Consider the following 18,771-nt stretch of genomic DNA (forward strand, 5'->3'; position numbering starts at 1 on the left):
TATGGTCCCCCGTGCCTGCCAGGAGCTATTTCTGAGCAGACAGCCAGGAGTAACCCCTGAGCACCGCCGGGTGTGACCCAAAAAACCAAAAACCAAAACAAAAACAAAAACAAAAAAAAACAAGTTTGAATCTAAAATGTTGAATTTACTTTCCTGTTTGGGAGTCTGATAATAGGAGAGCATGAGGTTAATTATGCGCCTTTATAGTACATTACAATTATTTATGGTATTACAAAATACCATGAGGAGAGTATGAAATAAAAAAATTCTTATAGCCTGAATAACACAAATTAATAAAAATAGTATGAAGTAATAATGATTTTACTAAGAGAAAAAGATCTGCTTGATAAAGCTTAATTGGCTGGTAAAACTCTGTATTATTACGTGCTTATCAAATTGAAATGTATAAACAGTAATCTCAAGAGGAATAAAGAATAGTGGAACAATGTAAGTTAAAAAAATTATACTTTTAGTTCTAGACCATGGAACATGCAAAAATACACCAAATTCATGGGTCTAGTGTAACTACAAAGACTTTTACCCAATCTGCTTTTATAAATATTTCTGTAAGATTTGTGGGGAATAAAAAAATGATTACTGAATTCTTTACATAATTTTTATGATCATGATTACTTCCAGGCTGTTGAAACCATACATAAAGAACTATTTTATGGCAATTTAAATTATTTATATTTCCCTACCACAAAAACTTACCACTTTAGATTTTGATACGAAGATGCTTAAGCAACACACAGCAGTGCCATTAAAATAATAACTTCTGAAATTAAAACCTGTCTAAAACTCTATGGAAAGCTAACATCCAGTTCATTAACCATTCCTGTTAGTTTTCAATAATGCAAAAATGATTAGATTTAATTTGTTAATCACCTGTGTTTTGACTGGCAGTAGATATATAATTCTCAACAGAAGTCTAAACTAGCCCTTGCAGAAAATAAAATGTGCTAATGCCTTATCTGTTCTAATAACAGAAATAAAAAAAATCAATCATGTTTATGTAAATCATTGATGGTTGAACAATTAATTCATCTTTAACTGCTTAATTATATAAACAGTGATAAATGTCAGTCGAAGAAAACTCTATTTGGAAGAAGGTTTAGTGTTACTCACCGATCATGTGATTTGCAACATGAACCTGAATATCCCATTCATTGTAGAAAACCATTTGACACTTGATGCACTGGTAAGTCTTCTTCTGAGAAAACAAGTATAAACAGAATTACTTAATCAAGTGCACTTGTTATGTTTTCTTTTAAAAAAAAACTCAGCCCTACTTATAGCATTTCTTCTGAGAGGATGATTATCTACCTATTGCTAGGATCCGTGGGTCACTTGGGGGAGTTTCCTAAGTTCTTCATTAAAACCTTGATTCCAATACTAAACTTTTAGTTGCAAACCTTTAGAAAATATAAAGACACATAATGATGGCATAATATAGACCAAAAGATTCTAATCTCAAAAACATAAACCAGTATAAAAAGTGTGTAAAAGGTATTTGGCTTATTCTGTCCAACAATACCTGTTTTTATTGAGATATCATAAAACAAAATGAACAATAAAGATTCACAAAAAAATAGTTAAGAGATTTGGAGATTATAATGTTTAGCTGACCTTTAGCTGATGCTTCAGAAGTCACTAAGTGCCAGCACTTAATTATATTTTCTTCTAGAGAGAACTCATATCATAATGAATATTCAAACAATACTTAAACATTTTTATAACAGTCCTGTGAAATAAAGCAGAATTTATTATAATGCTTCTATCATAAGTAAATAAATAGAGGCCTGGGGAAGTAATATTAGTTTTATATCACTGGCAACATCTGGAAGAGAAAAAAAGCTCTGTGCATGCTAACTACAAGGCTCTCTGATAAAAGCAATCTTCATAATCTCATGCTTTGTTATTGTGTTCCTTCCCCCCCCCAAATGGCTATATTAGATAAAGTCAACAAATAAAGTACTGGCTATGTTTTAGAGAAAGCTAATTATATATTTTACTTTCTGATGAAACTTGGTCTTTACAATTAAAAACCCTCTTGGAAAACAAAATAAATCATTATGAAGCAATACATTTTGAAAATTTCCCACACATAAGAAAATGAGATTTGCAAAATCACATCAATGGCATTTCCTAAGGATATCTTATAGAATTGTCATTTTATCTACAGTCAAATAAATTTGCTTCATTAATGGTAACAAAGGGAAGATCAGTCTGTAAATTAAATTAATTTTAGGGAACTCAACAAAATCCACATTTGTTGCTAGGTGTACTGCAAATTGAGTGCGCTGAATCTAAATCTAACACAGACTTGAAAAACCCTGACAATCACCAAAGAAAATTTACTGCACAGAGCTGTTTACAAGATGCTTTTGATGGTGACATATAGAGCAACATGTGTTGTGTAAATAACATCTATTCCTTTTTTTAAGAATATTTCCCTTTAGAACTAGTTAGAAAATATTTCTTACTCCCAGATGACCTACATTATATATTGTTTATTAGCATACTTCTAGCATTATTCCTGATATGTGACCTTGCTGAAAAACAAAGAAACATAAACTTAATGGCTAGTCTTTTCTCTTGTTAGCACAGTAAAACATACAATATGTCGAAAAACTGTCTAAAAAAATGATGACTGATGAATATGTTGGTGGAATATACTAGGCTTTTTTTTCCCTGGTATAATAATAAAGAATAAAATCACTTGACAAGCCAAAATAATAAAATGCCAGTACTTATACTACCTTCAAAATGAACTGTCACATTTAAAGATCTATGTTGGTAAGTTTTCTTTTATCATTAAAAGAAAAATACTTCTCTTATTATTGATAATTCAAATTCACAATTTAAACTTAAAACAGTATCTAAAATATCTATTTGAAATCTAACTACCAAAGGCATAGCCTCATTTTATAAGTTCATAAATTTCAGACTGTATGAAAAAAGAATTTAATGTTACAAAAAAATAACACTCCATCAACCATAGCTTGCACTCCTCCTCATCTCACTTCACACTTCCCAAACACAGAGCAATAATATGCAAATTGCCATGTGTTGAAGTTTTCTTTTCAATGACCAGAGTATAAAATTCATTTTTACATTCATTTTTAAGGTAATTTTACATGACCTTTAAGACATCCCTTATTATCATCATAGACACTTAGCAAAATATTGAGAGATTCCTAGCCTCCATATACCATCTAGAATAAGGTGATTATAAACTTTGAATAGTAACTATCAGCCTGAAGGAGTGCAAGTGTAGGCAGGTGCATCCACTAATTCTTTTTAATTCTAGGCTCAAGGATTTTTTTTTAATTTGTTTTGTTTTTGTTGTGTTTTTTTTTCCTGCTGCTTTTACACACTGTCCTAACCCTTGGCTTTGGAGCTGTATGGAATGGTTGAATCCTTGTTGGGAAAGATTAGCACTGTACTGTGGATAGAGCACTTACCTTGCATGCAGCTGAGCAAGAGCACTACTGGGTATGCTGACCCAAAATACTAGGTTTGATTCAAAAGCCAAAAATAAATAAACAATAATCGTTATATTCATCTTTTAGTATTTTGTTTTATTATATTTTTTTGGTTTTTGGGTCACACCCGGCAGCGCTCAGGGGTTACTCCTGGCTCTATGCTCAGAAATTGCCCCTGGCAGCCAAAGGGGGACATGTGGGATGCCGGGATTCGAACCACCGTCCTTCTGCATGAAAGGCAAACGCCTTACCTCCATGCTATCTCTCTGGCCCCAATTCATTTAGTATTTTAGCTGTAGCATTAACCCTTTTGCAGACTGAAAATAAGTACATGATACAAGAAACACTTTGATCAACTTTCAGTACCTTCATTTGGTCAACTTTTTAATAAATGGAATGGAACTCTACAAAGCACAACATAACAGGGCATATTGAGGACAAGGAGAGTACTATTAGCTCCTCAAGGACAATTATATTCACATATGGAGAAGACAACAACAACAAAAAAATTCAAGTGAGAGCATTTCTTTTAAAAGCAGATAAAAGTAGAAACAGAACTTCCATTGTTTGGGCCCCAGATTGGCCTTTATCAACGCCTAAGTTGTCAATTTACTTGAAATGCTAATTTAGTACAATTTTTAAGAGAGACTTTTTTCATTAGCCTTTTTTAATGTGTTACTTGGGAGTGGGGTTGTCATTTCCTGATTGTTCTCTTTTGTTTTCTGATACTGATAGATGTAATTATCAAGAATACAACTTTTTCCCAGCACCTCATTATTTTTGATTGATTTTGCGAACAATTTAAACGTGCCTTTTTGACATTCTTGTTTTCAGTTATATTCTGGTTAAAGTACTCAGAGACTTTCAGTAAAGAGCATCTCATATTTTAAAAAATGATTAGTTCTTTAAAAATGTATACTTAGAAAAACATTATTCTGATTGACTTCACTCCCTCTTCAATCTATATTCCACTAGGATTTAGTCTTCACATTTAGGCTTATCAAATTGAAGAAAAAATATACATACATATTGCAGTTATAAGTTGCCCTTATATTTTTAAAAACAAACACAGTATAAAAAATCCACCACAATCAATGAGTCTATAATAACGTTCAAAACCAGAAAAGCACTCCCCAAAATCTCAGTTGCACAGCTGGAAGTGACAATTACATGACTCTCTTGTTCTGATAACTGGCAACCAAAGGCACAGAAGCAGCATATCTTTTTAGGAGCAAGTATTGTTCAAGCCTATTTTGATGATGAAAAGTTCTCACTGAAACTGTAGCGAGATAACCGACTTAGAAAATCATCATTTTGTAATGCCAAATAAAGATATACAGGAAAATCATTACGGGTGCTTAAAGTAGAAGACAGGCTATTCTAAGTTAATAATGTGTTAATTGTATTTTTTTTGATAACTGCAAAGAGACAGATGTCTCTTCACAATAGATATATCTGATCTACTTACTGCAATTCACTAAATATCAGTGCAATTCAGCACATTACTAATGGAGACTGAGTTAATATGTCTCTCAATTTGATGCAACATAGAACATAGGATCTCATAATTAAGTATTCCTGAACTTAAAATTTATAACTAAATCTAAAATCTATATTTGAATCAAGACATAAGAGAGAATAGTCTAGGTTCACAGGAAAACATAGACATAGAAGAACAAGTAATACTTTGAGAATAAAATATTATACAAATAGTAATACTATAGTATTGGTAGATCAAAGTGACTACATAAAGAAGAACTGGTTTCTCTACTCCCTTAGTCTACTTTGAGATTCTCTCTGCCCTCAACTGTCTTCAGTTATATTGCCAAGTTATAAGCTACCTATAGATCTGCCAACTCCATAACAAAGGGAAAAATCAAATTTAAGACCTCATCTGAATCTTCAGTGCTGAATTTTTTCAGCGTTCATTTCTTCAGTTTGTACATGTCTTTGACACTTTCCTTTCAGTTACTAAGAATGTGGATTAGGCATAGACTAGAGTGGAGTCTCTCATTTCTTCATGTTTTAATAATGCTTGCCAGGCACATTTTAAGGCAGTCTGTGCTCTAAGTTCTTATACAGGTAATTTTCAATATTTTCTGACCTAGGTTTAATCATCAGAACCCCATTTGATCTCCTGAACTCTGCAAGGAGTGATCCCTTAGTGCAGAGGCAGGAGTGAGCCCTGAGCATTGCCAGGTATGCCCCTAAAACAAACAAAAAAGCAAAGCCATTTTAGTAATTATTTTAAATGTCTAATGACCACTAATGCTAAGAAGTCTAACTTCAAACACAAGTAATCTTTCTATTTATTTAGTTTTATCTATCTAGTTTTATTTCTATTTAGATATGCTTCATGATTTGTCTTTTCTTTTTTGGAGAGGGTTACATTTAGATATACTCAAGGGTTACCCTAAGTAATTAGGGAACTGCATGGGGTGCTGGGGATCAAATCCAGGTTGACCACATGCAAGAAAAGTACCCTACACACATACTATCACTTCATTCTTGTCATTCATTTTAAGTGGAAACCACATCCTTATTTATCTCAGTGTATTAACATACTTACTTAAAAATGTGTCAAACTGTTTCATTTAGTTAGTTTCTTCTGTAGTATAAAGTAGCTTTGGTTTTGTTTAGTTCAGTTCTTGCTTCTAATCCTAGCCTTAGATTCATTCATTTGATTTGGTACTATTGAGAGTAGAATTATAGAGCTGGCATATTACTGCTTTGTTGTGGGGGTGAGTGGGGGTGTTTATTTTAGGGATACACCCATGTTACTATGTGCGATGCTATGATCAAACCTGGGTGTCACAAAGCTGGGTGTCAAAGCAGGTGTCACATCTATTGTAGATCTCTGAAGGCCTACTAATTCAGGTTTCTGTTGTTTTGGGAACCACAACCGGCAGCGTTTAGTTGCTACTCCTGGGTCAATAACTTCTGGCAGGCTTGTGGTACCATATGGCATACAGCAGGGGTCTTCAAACTATGGCCCGCGGGCCACATGCAGCCCGCAGAGGAGTCTGATCCGGCCCGCCAGCAGTGAGCACTGTTTGGTTGCCAAGATACCTGCCAGTATATACACTCAGTGTGTCATGGTTTCTCAGGGACGACATCAACCGCCTCCGCCCACGGCATGCTGTGTGCTGGGAGGGTGGGCGTGAGGGCGGTGTTGAGAGGGACAATGATGCGCCCTTGTGCCTGGCGCTTGGCGCGTGTGTTGCTGATGACATAACTGGAGGGCGCTGGATGCCACGTGGCAAGGAGTACCACATGTGGGTGACTATATGATATAAAAAGGCGCCTGCTCCACCCCCAGGCAACGTGGTGTCTGTGTGCTGTGCTTGCATGTTAGTGAGGTTTTCCTCCACTCTCTCCACTGCCAAAGGTCAGTCAAGAGTGCCATAGAAATAAATTTTTGCCAGATGTGGGGTTCTGCCCGATTGGGCTTTGGGTGACTCATATGAAAATTCCCCTTTGGGGGTGTGGTGAGGCGTTCAGGGCTGAAATCAAAGTTAGGGGGTGGGCGGTGGTTGGGAGGTTAGGGGTTCGGTGCTGAATTGCCCATGTGGAAAATTAGGGGTTCGATGCTGAAGCATTTTAAAGGGGTTACATTGAAAATTTTATATGCATTTTGCAATTCCTTTTCAGTGTTCACATGCTGATTCCGTTCATATCAATTTGGGCATTATATAGGGAGATATAACTAGGATATATCAGGGACTGAGCTGGTCTGCTTAGAAAAGCCTGCAAGGGGTAAGTGTTCACATCAGGGACTAATGGGGATTCATACACTGTGTGTATATATACACACATATTTGTATTTCACTAATATCAGTTTGGAATCCCTAGGAAACAATGATGTCAAGAAAAAGAAAAATTGATGGCAAGTGTAGGATATTCAAAGAACAGTGGACTTATGATTACTTTTTTATGCGGCACAAAAAGCTGTGTCTGATATGCCAGAATATATTTGCTGTGTTCAAAGAATACAATTTGTGATGCCACTATCAAACTCAACATAAAGATAAATATGATTGTTTGGTTGGAGAAGTGAGAAAAGATAAAATATTACAACTGAAACATACACTGATGACTCAGCAAAATACTTTTGTGAAACAGAAGCAGTTAAATACTTCCTCACTGCGGGCAAGTTTTCAAGTTGCCAAGCTAATAGCGCACAATGGCAAACCATTTGTGGAGGGAGAATTTGTTAAGGAATGCCTTATTTCTGTTGCCAAAGAGATGTGTCCAGAGAAGGCCGATTTATTTAGTACAGTGAGCCGTTCAGGAGTTACAATGACATGAAGGATTGAAGAAATGGGAGAAAATTTGCTGCACCATTTGCAAAACTCTGCAAAGAAACTTTGCTATTTTTCCTTGGCACTCGACGAAAGCAATGATGTTCGTAATTCTGCCCAACTTCTCATTTATATGCGTGGGACAAATGAGTATTTTAAAATCACAGAAGAGCTTACTGCACTGCAAAGTATCAAAGGTACAACCACAGGAGTGAATATATTTGAAAAGTTTTGCCAAACTGTGAATGGTTTGGAGCTGGACTGGGTTAAACTAGTCAGTGTAACAACTGATGGTGCTCCTAGCATGGCGGGGTCTAAGAGAGGAGTAATTGCTCACATTACACAAGAGATGGACAAACATAACCATCCTCATCCAATTGCCATACACTGCTTCCTCCACCAACAAGCGCTGTGTTGTAAATCACTGAAGTGGGACTCTGTTATGAAAATTGTGGTATCTTGTGTTAATTACATTAGAACTCATGCACTAAACCACAGACAATTTCAGGAATTTCTATCTGAGGTAAATGTTGCCCATGAAGATGTTCTGTACCACACAGAAGTCCATTGGCTGAGTAGAGGGAGAGTTTTGAAACGTTTCTATGACTTACTTCCGCAGATTACAGCTTTTCTACTTTCAAAAAAACCAAGAAGTACCAGAGCTCAATGATGCAGAATGGAAATGGCACCTTGCTTTTCTGACAGATATAACAGAGCTACTCAACAGTTTCAATCTGCAACTTCAAGGCAAGGGGAAGCTCATCTATGATATGGCATCGCATGTGAAAGCATTTGAAGTAAAATTAGGCCTTCTCATCAAACAAGTACAGGAGGAAAACTTCAGTCACCTCCCAACAACTCAAAACCTGTCAGCAGACAAACCATTGGTTGCATTCCCAAAGGAAACATGTCTGGCTTCACTAGAATTGTTGCAAAAGGAGTTTCAATTTAGATTCAAAGAGCTTCATCTCCATGAACAGGACATACAGCTTTTTCGTAACCCATTTTCTGTTGAGATTGAAAATGTCCTTACAATTTACCAAATGGAACTGGCTGAACTGCAGAATTGTGACTCTCTGAAAGACGCATTTAAGTCAAGTAACCTTTTGAATTTCTATGCATCTCTCCCCTCTGAGACATATCCAAATATCAGGAACCATGCACTCAAAATGGTAACCATCTTTGGTAGCACTTATGCCAGTGAACAGACTTTTTCAAGAATGAAACATCTGAAATCTCCAACCAGATCAAGATTAACTCATGCCCACTTGCATCACTTGTTGCGGCTGGCAGTGACAAATATGAAACCAGATATTGACCATCTCATTAGCCAAAAGCCAGCCCACAGTTCCCATTGAAATACTGGTGCATGATCTGTTTAATAAATGGTTTTCATTTTATTTAAATAAGATATGTGCAGTGTGAGTAGGAATTAGTAGCTCATATAGTCCAGCCCTCCAGATCTTTAAGGGACCGTAATCTGGCCCCTACTTTAAAAAGTTTGAAGACCCCTGGCAAACAGGGTCTCAAACCCGGGTTGGCTGTATGCAAGGCAAACACCCTATCTGCTTTGTTATCACTGTGGCCCCCAGTTTTGAGTCACAAAACAAAACCTTGTTCTACTCAACTGTTCTACTCATGCTGAAAAATCCTAGTCCCAGATTTTTTTTTTACCAACAACAGATTTTTTAAAAATTTCTTATTGTGAGCAATGATATGTCTTGCTTTAAAAATAGCTTTGTCTCTGTACCAGAAGGACCAAACCCTAGCTATCTTTTTTCATTTGTGAAACAGAGTTCTGGCTCTGTGTCTTTAACTCTGATAACCAGTGCATTTTTAAATGTGGTGTCCGCCTCTGCAAGATGGAGAACCATTTTAAACTTGATAATTTCATCTGATTTCCATTGTGTGTCTGTTTTTTAATTTAACTTTAGTTACTATAATTTTGGAGCAGCAAAGCATAAAGATACAGAACTATTTTTCCAGGACATTCCACTGCCCTTGAATTGACCCCATTCCCAGCCCAGAGTTGATTAATATTGGCAGAATTGGTTTCAGAGTCCAGTAGTTCTCCCTGAAATTAGGATTCCTAAAATCAGTCTATAAAATATACATTCTAAAGATACTAGCATCTGAGTAGGAGAATAGTTTTAAGATCCTTTTTCTACAATTAGCTGCTATTTAGCTGTTTTATCATTTAGTATGGAGACAAATAATTTTTTTTTTTTTTTTTTTTTTTTTTTTTTTTTTTTGGTTTTTGGGCCACACCCGGTAACGCTCAGGGGTTACTCCTGGCTATGCGCTCAGAAGTCGCTCCTGGCTTGGGGGACCATATGGGACGCCGGGGGATCGAACCGCGGTCCGTCTCCTAGGCTAGCGCAGGTAAGGCAGGCACCTTACCTCCAGCGCCACCGCCCGGCCCCCGGAGACAAATAATTTAATGATCCAGAGTCTTAGTTTCTTTCCTTGTATATTAAAAATGATAAAAATTCCATTTTAGAGCTGATATAAGACGTGAGAACTTCATAAAAGTGCTTAGATCATGTCTACCACATTAAATAGTAACTATCTTGTTACTCTTTATCTGCCAGGTCATTATGGTAACATCATAGATTGGGATATAAGTTGTGTGTCAATATAAAAATACTTATCAAAGGTCAGTTTTTTCTTCCCCTTTGTGAACACTGTTAAAAATTTTAAATTAGAATCCACTAATTTTGACTGCACATCAAACAAAGGTTAGTCAGCTTTAAGATTAGCTTAAGACAGCATATAGAGGAGCATACATTGGTAATAGGGATGGGGGGGGGGAAGGATATGTGTAAGGAAGTTTAACCAGGAGAAGAGAGTACAGTGGTTAAGGCTGATGACTTATAAGCGGACAACCCAGGTTCAATTCTTGGTTTCCCAGCATTTCATAGGCACTCCTAGAGGTTCCCTTTTCTTGAAAGATGCGGCACACTGGAGACATCAGAAACCACTGGGTATGGCATAGAGGTATCCAGAAATACTTGTGATTTCTGAGTTCCCTATGCATCTCTCTGGTAGACTTAGCATAAAGCCAGGAATAGGCCCTGAGTACTGCCATGTATAATCTCAAGACCAAAAAACAAAAACAAACAAACGAAAAAAACCCACCCAAGGACTTCAAAGAGTACAGGGATTTGGTTCATGAAAAAGACCCCACTTCAACACCTGGCACTGCATGTTTCACTATAAGCATCAGTAGAGGCAAGCCTGGAGGCCCCCTGCAACACAGAACCTTTACAGCACAACATCCAAACACTGGAAGAGTCCCCATCCCCACCCAAAATTGGTTGAGAATTGTTGGGAGATGCCCCCAGGTTTCCTGAGCACTTCTTGGGAAACTCAAAGTTAAACAAAAGCAAAATAAAATTAAAAATAAAACGCAGAGGCAAAGATTTGGAATAATTTTTATAAATTATATCAAATAAATTTTACAGAATGGAATACAGTGAAGTTCATGAAGAATCACTTGAGTCTTTTTTTCAAGTTTTCCTGTCTTCTTCTTTTTTTTTTTTTTGGTTTTTGGGCCACACTCGGTGGTGCTCAGGGGCTACTCCTGGCTGTCTGCTCAGAAATAGCTCCTGGCAGGCACGGGGGACCATCTGGGACACCGGGATTTGAACCCACCACTTTTGGTCCTGGATTGGCTGCTTGCAAGGCAAATGCCGCTGTGCTATCTCTCCGGGCCCAAGTTTTGCTGTCTTCTAACAAAACGAATTTCTCTCAAAATATGACCATTTGCTTGACTTTTAATATAATATACTTAACTGAATTTAACTGAATTTAGAAATAACATAAGGACCTTGTAGTAAAGGGTGTTGGGCTGTGCAGTGTTAGTGAAGATATAGTGATCCTATACAACAATACCATAAAAGATGTTACTACTACTGTAACCATGTCATCCAAAATAGAATAAAAAAACCTGAGTTTGTGAGCTAGAGAGATAGCACAGCAGGTAAGGCTATTTATTTCCATGCCATGCAAGTCTGCCTGAATCAGAACACCTACACCATTGCAAATAACATGAGCTCAATAAATGCACTTAATTACTGTTGAATAGATTATCTAATGAAGCACCCCACATTCTTCACCATTATTCCTAGGGTACTACTACCTAGGATTTGTCTACTTCTAGATGCAAATTTATCACCTAATTCAGCACCAGAAATTAGGATTAAAAAAGGCTGAATTGGGCCAGAACAATAGTACAGTGAGTAGAATGCTTGGACTTACTCCCTGGTATCCCATCTGATCTTCTGTATCTCACCAGGAGTTATCTCTGAGAACAGAGCCAGGAGTAAGCCCAGAGCACGGTGAAGCCTAATTTTTGAGTTAGGACAGAAAATTTGGTTCAAGATACTCATGATTATGTTACAGGTTTTTGCTGCTTTGTGTTTTGATTTACTCTGTAGTGCTCAGGGGCTCTTTTGCCTTTGTGCGTAGATGTGGCCATGGTGGTGTTTTGGGGAACATATGTGCACCAAAGATTGAACCAGGATTGGCATTACCAAGGTAAGTACTTTATCCCCTGTGCTATCTTTCTTATTCTGTAGCTGTTATTAGTTTCTAGTTTTATCGAAATTTATCTAGCCAACTTGCAGTACTGGCTCTTTTATAAACCTTAAAATCATTTAAGAAAGTAAGATCTTGAGAGAGGGAAAATTAAGAATTTAAATAATGAGATTTTCATAGAGTAATTTGAGGAGGAAGGGAAAAATAAAGTTTATATCATATTAAGTGTGGGTCTATGTGTCTCATCAATTATTCTGATTATATATTAGCTGTTTTCACATCCAAAACCTGTCTCACTAATATAAAATTGAGTATCCACAGACAGTGCATGTTGGGTCGATAAGTAATAGGAAAGGTAAATGCCTGGGAACATATGTTGCAACATCAACATCACATGTCCACAGAGATCCAATCTTGAAGGTTGGAAACACAATTTATAAAAATCTGCATAAGCTCAGAGAAGCTTAATGAGGGAGAAAAATTTTACTTTGAAACCATTAAGAAATATTTTCTGAAGCAACTAACATCAACCTTGATAAGCAAGATGTGAAGGTATATAGGTTTATTAACAATTTAAGAGCACTGATATCATTAGACTCATTATAAATATTTAGGTGATTTTATCAATATAGCATAAGGGCCTCCTTTTATAATTATTATAATTCATTACATACCGTATGAGAATTTCCCTGTTCATATTGTTTCCTAAAGGACTATATGTGTTGGAAGAAGGCTGTCTTGCCATTTTGAATCCATTGTAATGCATATTACTTACAAACAATAATCTCTGCTTCCCTTTACAATATTTGCCCCATGTTCTGTTGATGAAGGTAAAAAGTATTGATGAAGACTCCTGTGTTGTGCCAGATATTCTATTTATGATCTAATCAATTCTTTTAGCCATTCTTCTACCAAATGAGCACTTCATGTTCAGGCAGTTTCATGTTTTATCTACATTCTGCATTTTATCTAAATTTATCTGCAGTCTTTCTTATTTGGAGCATTTCAGTTAATCTGTATTTTCCCAAATTACCTTGTCTTTCCCACTGATCTCCACGGAAATGTCCTATTTCATTCTCTGCTACTCCAAGAAACTCTTTTTTTTTTTTTAATTTGCTTCTTTCTTTCTCACTATTTTCATTCTTGGTCTTTCTCCTTGTTGCCCATCCTTTCACTTGAACAGCTTTCTTAGTGAGGCATGTCAGACCACCTTCCTCTTCTCCTATCAAATTGCTTCGAAAGCCCCACCTGCTCGTCAAAGCGTTAGCAATTACACCCACACAGCACTGGGGGTGTTTACTTTATTATTCTTGTTGTTTGTACTCTTCAACACTAAGTTTTTCAGGCAAGAGGTATGTTTCCTTGACTTTACCTGTTATAAAACATGCTGCGCAGTTACAATGACATAAATATAAAAGTGGTGGGGTTCTTTTAAGTCCTTGATATAACCGGAAGAATTTGGATTTTTGAAAATTCTGCCTCATTCATCATTCCAAAAAGATCTTTTACAATAAAGAACAAAATTCTTTCAATATTTTTATGTTCAAAGTAACTTGTGCAGACTTATATAGATTTTCATGGAGCTTTGAAATCAAAAGGAGCAAGAGAGTTCATCTATCTATTTCATTTTTTTCAATCAAGATAATGAATGCAAAGTCTAGTGAGAGGAGGCATCTTTGCTAGGACTGACTTCCAGAAAGTGATCTGCATGGCAAGCCTTGAACTAGAAGTTACATTTCCATGTTAGGAGGATGGGGGAGCAAACATACAAAAACCAATACAAAAAAACAAACAAACAAAAGTTAACTATTTCCTAGTTGGTTCTCCATCGTGCTTAAAACTTACTAGATTCCACTCTGCACTGGATTCTTCATTGCTAGTTCTGGTTTCTAAAAGCTTCCTTCTCAGTAGATACTTATGGCAAAGAATTTATTATATCATATTCAAAGCATCTACTCACGTTGCATTCTAAGGTCTCCTGTCATGTAAGGAAAAAGAACTTATTTTTCTCTTTGGCTCCAGTTCCCAGCATATTTCCTGACAGGTAGCATTTGTGAAGGAGTGCCTGAACCATAGAGAAGTGAATTGATTTGGGCTTTTTATAAATATCCCAGGAGAAGCACTTTCCGAGAAATTTATTGGAGGAAACTAGATAGCTGCCGCCACGCATACCTGGATTCTGTAACATATAAACATAAGACCTTCTAGTCTCTTTTAGAGTATCCTAGAGAGATTAGGCCATAGTTTTGAAAACTATGCATAATAATTATGAATTACATATGTCACAAGTATTTGTAAACATATTTATATGAAACATGTAAAGTTTTCTATAAAAGAGATATAGTATATTAGATCAGACACTTGTCTGATATGTGGCTAATCCAGATTTGATCTATAACATCACATATGGTCTCCCAAGCACAGAATCAGGAGTAAACTATAGAGTGCAGCTCCAAAATTTTCACACATACACCACAAAAAATCTCCAGGCAGTAAGCATGAGAGATTCTTAGACCTTTTCTTAAATAGCCTTTACACCCTGAGATGATTCCTTCACAATAGAGAATATTGAAGGAAAAGTACTAAGAATCTTTTCAAAGCAAGCACTGCATATTTTTGAATATGCTCTATATCCTCAAAATATATTTGAAACTATTCCTATTTTATTTCTATTTCTAATCTCACCAACTTCATATATCTAATATATAAATATGTGTATATTCGTTTATATATGTCTCTTGAATATACCTTTATTTTGGTTTTGGAGGGCCATACTTCACTATGCTTAGGGATTATTCTTGGTTCTGTGTTCAGGGAACACATCTAATAGTGCTCAGGGAACAATATGTGGTGCCAGAATTCATAAATGGATTGATTGCACACAAGGAACTGTCTTAGTCACTGATTATCTTTCTGGTCTTTACATTTTATTTTTACGGAGATAAACTTGAATATGGTTATCTTTTTTACGTATTTGTCTGTGCTCCCAATATACAATTTCAGTCATAGGTTGAAAGTTGTTGAGTGAATGAAACAGACACAAATTAAACTCCTCATACATGATCCCTCTTAAGAGTGCCATTTCTTTAACCAGGTATTTTACAAAGATACCAATTCAGACCCAACTACACTGTCAAATAATTGTCTTTACCTATATATTTTAATATTCCAATCCTAATAGGTAGAGATATGCAGCTTTGAAAGTTTTGACAGTTTTTATGTTCCCTAATATTGCCATTTAGTATGTATTTTTGTTTACTTTTGGGTAACACCCAGTGTTTCTCAGGACTTACTCCCAGTTCTGTACTCTGGGAATACTCTTCTCAGGCTCAGGAACCATATACAATGCCAGGTACACAAGTCAGTCATATGCAAGGCTATTTAGTACTGTCTAACCTTTCTTTTCTTTTCCTTTTTTATGAAAAGAATGATGGTTATACACATGTGGTCATTGTTCATAACAAAATTTCTTTTTCTGAACATGTCTTTAGCAAGAGCTTTCATTACAGGTTACTTTTGCTTCTGTACTATCAGTAAAACACAGAAATACAAAATTCCCTAGCTAGTGCTTAGATATATCTTAAGATAAATGTGTTAAGATCAGACTTTGTAAAGTTAGGCTTATCAAATCACTCCAATTTCTAAACCATGCTGTATCTTCACCTTAATATATCTCAGTCAGTTATTAGTGGTTTTTGAAATATAGTTAAAAAAGAAATATAGTGTCCTATTGTAAAAAATAACCAGGAATTTATGAATCTAAAATACAAATCATGTTCAAAAAGCAAAAACACATTTTAGTATATCTCCTCCACAAACATAAACTATTGCTGATCTACAGAGAACATTATCAATGTTAGGCAAATAAAAGTAAAACTAAAATTAAACTAAACTGTGTTTCTCAAACTATCACTTACATCTTACACTTATATTCAGTTACTATTTCTTTATTATCATTCACCAAAGTGTCTGTTGCATTTTTCCATTTACCATGATATTGCAATCCAAAGATACAAAAGAAAAATTTCCTTTTATTTATTTTACTTAGGTTTGTAGGTTATTCCAGCAGTGTGCATGGCTCATTCCTGACTGCTCATTCCTGACAGAACATGGGGATCAAATTCTGTGCTGGGATCCAAATGAGAGTTAACTGTTTGCAAGACCTCTCTAGACCTAAAGTAATACTTTACCTTTACAATTCTGTGTCCTTTTGTTTTCATTGCTTCTAGGTTTATTTTAATATTTAAATATTCTTTTCTATTTTATCAACTTATATAAAAAGGTTTTATTTTATCAATTTTGCAGATAACTTACATTCAGTCACATAAACTAGTTATGGTCCTAGTACTAGATGAACTTATTATTGTAAATGGCAATAAAGAGGAAAATTATCTATATAATCAAATGAACATACAAAGATACAGGGATGTGTAAATTATATAGCTATTATACAAATAACAAACTATACATAATAGAGTGTTTCATGTTTATCATGAACTCTCATTTCTGTGGACTATCACTTACTCTTAATAATGCTGTGAAGACAATAATATGGACTATGCCTATTTTTGGAATGAAGGAACCAAAACTAACTAAAGGGCTAGTTAAGAGCCAAACAAATAGCTTCTTTTACTACTATTGAAGTATTTATTTATTTGCTTTGCTAACAATCTCTTCCGCTTTGTTATGCTACTTTCTCTTTAGCTTCCCATGCCCAGAGTGGGGATGTCTGTGAAAGAAACTTTCAAATAGTTTAAAATTTACTTATATAATGTAATGTTTCATTCAACAAAGCAAGTTATTTTTTTGTCTTTATTTGGAGTTCACTACAGGATTTTACTTACCCTCAACCTCTTTCTGACTTAATCATATGGTATACCACACACTTATAAGTAGTCTTAGGTTCTTTCTATATGATTCTAAGAAACTATTTAGTTTTCAGAGAAATTCTGATTCTTTTTCCATTTGTTTTAGTCACCAGGTCAAATTGTTTACAAGTGTTTACTAAAAACCTGTAATACAAAGAACACAGATTCTGATTATAGGGAGAATGCTTTTTATTCTTTACCTAATAGCTCACTTTTAGACAGCAATTTATTGATTTCCTGCTTTGTACAAGACATTAGGTTATCAAATTTATAAAGAGGATTAGAGGAAGATGGTTAGCTGAATATATCCTTCTCTCCCATGTGCTCTCAGATAGCTCTTGTGCTTTTCCAAGAAAAATTAATATATTACAATAATATATAATAAAGTGGAATATGTACCGTTACAGAAGAATTTCTGGAAGTGGCCAAGTAGTTCAAGGAAATAGCAAATTGCAGAGTAGACGTTATTGTCGCAGATTTCTGTGTGAAGAGAAAACCAGCAAGAACTGCCCAGCAGAAATCTGAAGGCAGGAATTGGGTTGACCTGCTTAAGAAACAACACTGGTCTCTGGGCTGGAGCTAAGAGGTACCTAGTCAGGAGAGGCAGGTTTTTGGGTGTACATGTTTCCTGGGTGTCCTTACTTTTTCTAGAGGTATACATATCTGCATTAGTGCACTCATGGTTATAAGAACTGTGGACATTTACCTCTTCTGGTATCAAGCTCCATGTAAAATACTTGGCTATAATCATATTCTAACCTGATATGTACCATAGGCCTTCAATTTGTCATGTATAAACTAGGACCACAAGAGAGTATGGAGTGAAGGTTCTTGCCTTGCAAGGTGGATAACCCTGGTTCAATTCCTACTACCACGTGGTTCCCCTGGGGCTGAGAGTGACCCCTGAGCAGTCAGGAAAATACCCTCAAACAATGCAATTTAATGCCCAACTCTTTACCCCTCAAAACCAGAAAGTAATATAGGCCAATGTTTCCTCAAGTATAAGTTGTACCACCTTGACTGTGATTTATTGCCACTACTCCTTCTTCTACACTGGAAAAGAGTCTCACTGAGACACCACATCTTTCATGCCTTTCCAGCACATGCAGGTTCACAGCCCTTCATAATGTTTAAAATATGATTTTTCAGGACAGAGAGATAGTGCTGCATATAAGGCACTACCTGGCATGCAACTGATCTGGATTTAACTGCTGGCATTCTATAGAGTGGCCAGAGCACTGTCAGAAGTGATCCCTGAATATAAGTCCTGACACTGCCAGGTGTGGCTCCAAACCAAAATATATATCTAGCTAGCTAGCTATAGTTTTGCATTATATTATTGGTTTTATTATTATCTTCTATTTACGATGAGTGATATAGGCTGTATATTCATAGTGTGATGTAGTTTTGGTTAGATAATAAATGCACACATATTTTTTAAAGAAAACCATTAAAATATTCATGTCCAACTTAATTTTTCTATGTGGTCTTTCTGAGTAATTCTTTTTGTCTAAATTGGCATTTCCCTATTGTTAATGAAAGTAATTATTTTCATATATTTATTGGACTTTCCTA

General features: G+C 35.7%; 1 protein-coding gene across 3 annotated transcripts in view; it reads right to left on the reverse strand.

Annotated features, from left to right (window-relative positions):
- ZNF521 (zinc finger protein 521) overlaps positions 1 to 18,771 on the reverse strand; it is a 312,636-nt gene that overhangs the window by 149,326 nt on the left and 144,539 nt on the right. For all 3 annotated transcript variants that reach the window (XM_049769548.1, XM_049769546.1, XM_049769547.1), the window contains one exon: positions 1,129 to 1,213. In XM_049769548.1, coding sequence (XP_049625505.1) covers positions 1,129 to 1,213 — 85 coding nt within the window. The remainder of the gene's footprint in view (positions 1 to 1,128; positions 1,214 to 18,771) is intronic.

The sequence above is a fragment of the Suncus etruscus genome, chromosome 3 (genome assembly GCF_024139225.1).
Source record: "Suncus etruscus isolate mSunEtr1 chromosome 3, mSunEtr1.pri.cur, whole genome shotgun sequence".
Lineage (NCBI taxonomy): Eukaryota > Metazoa > Chordata > Mammalia > Eulipotyphla > Soricidae > Suncus > Suncus etruscus.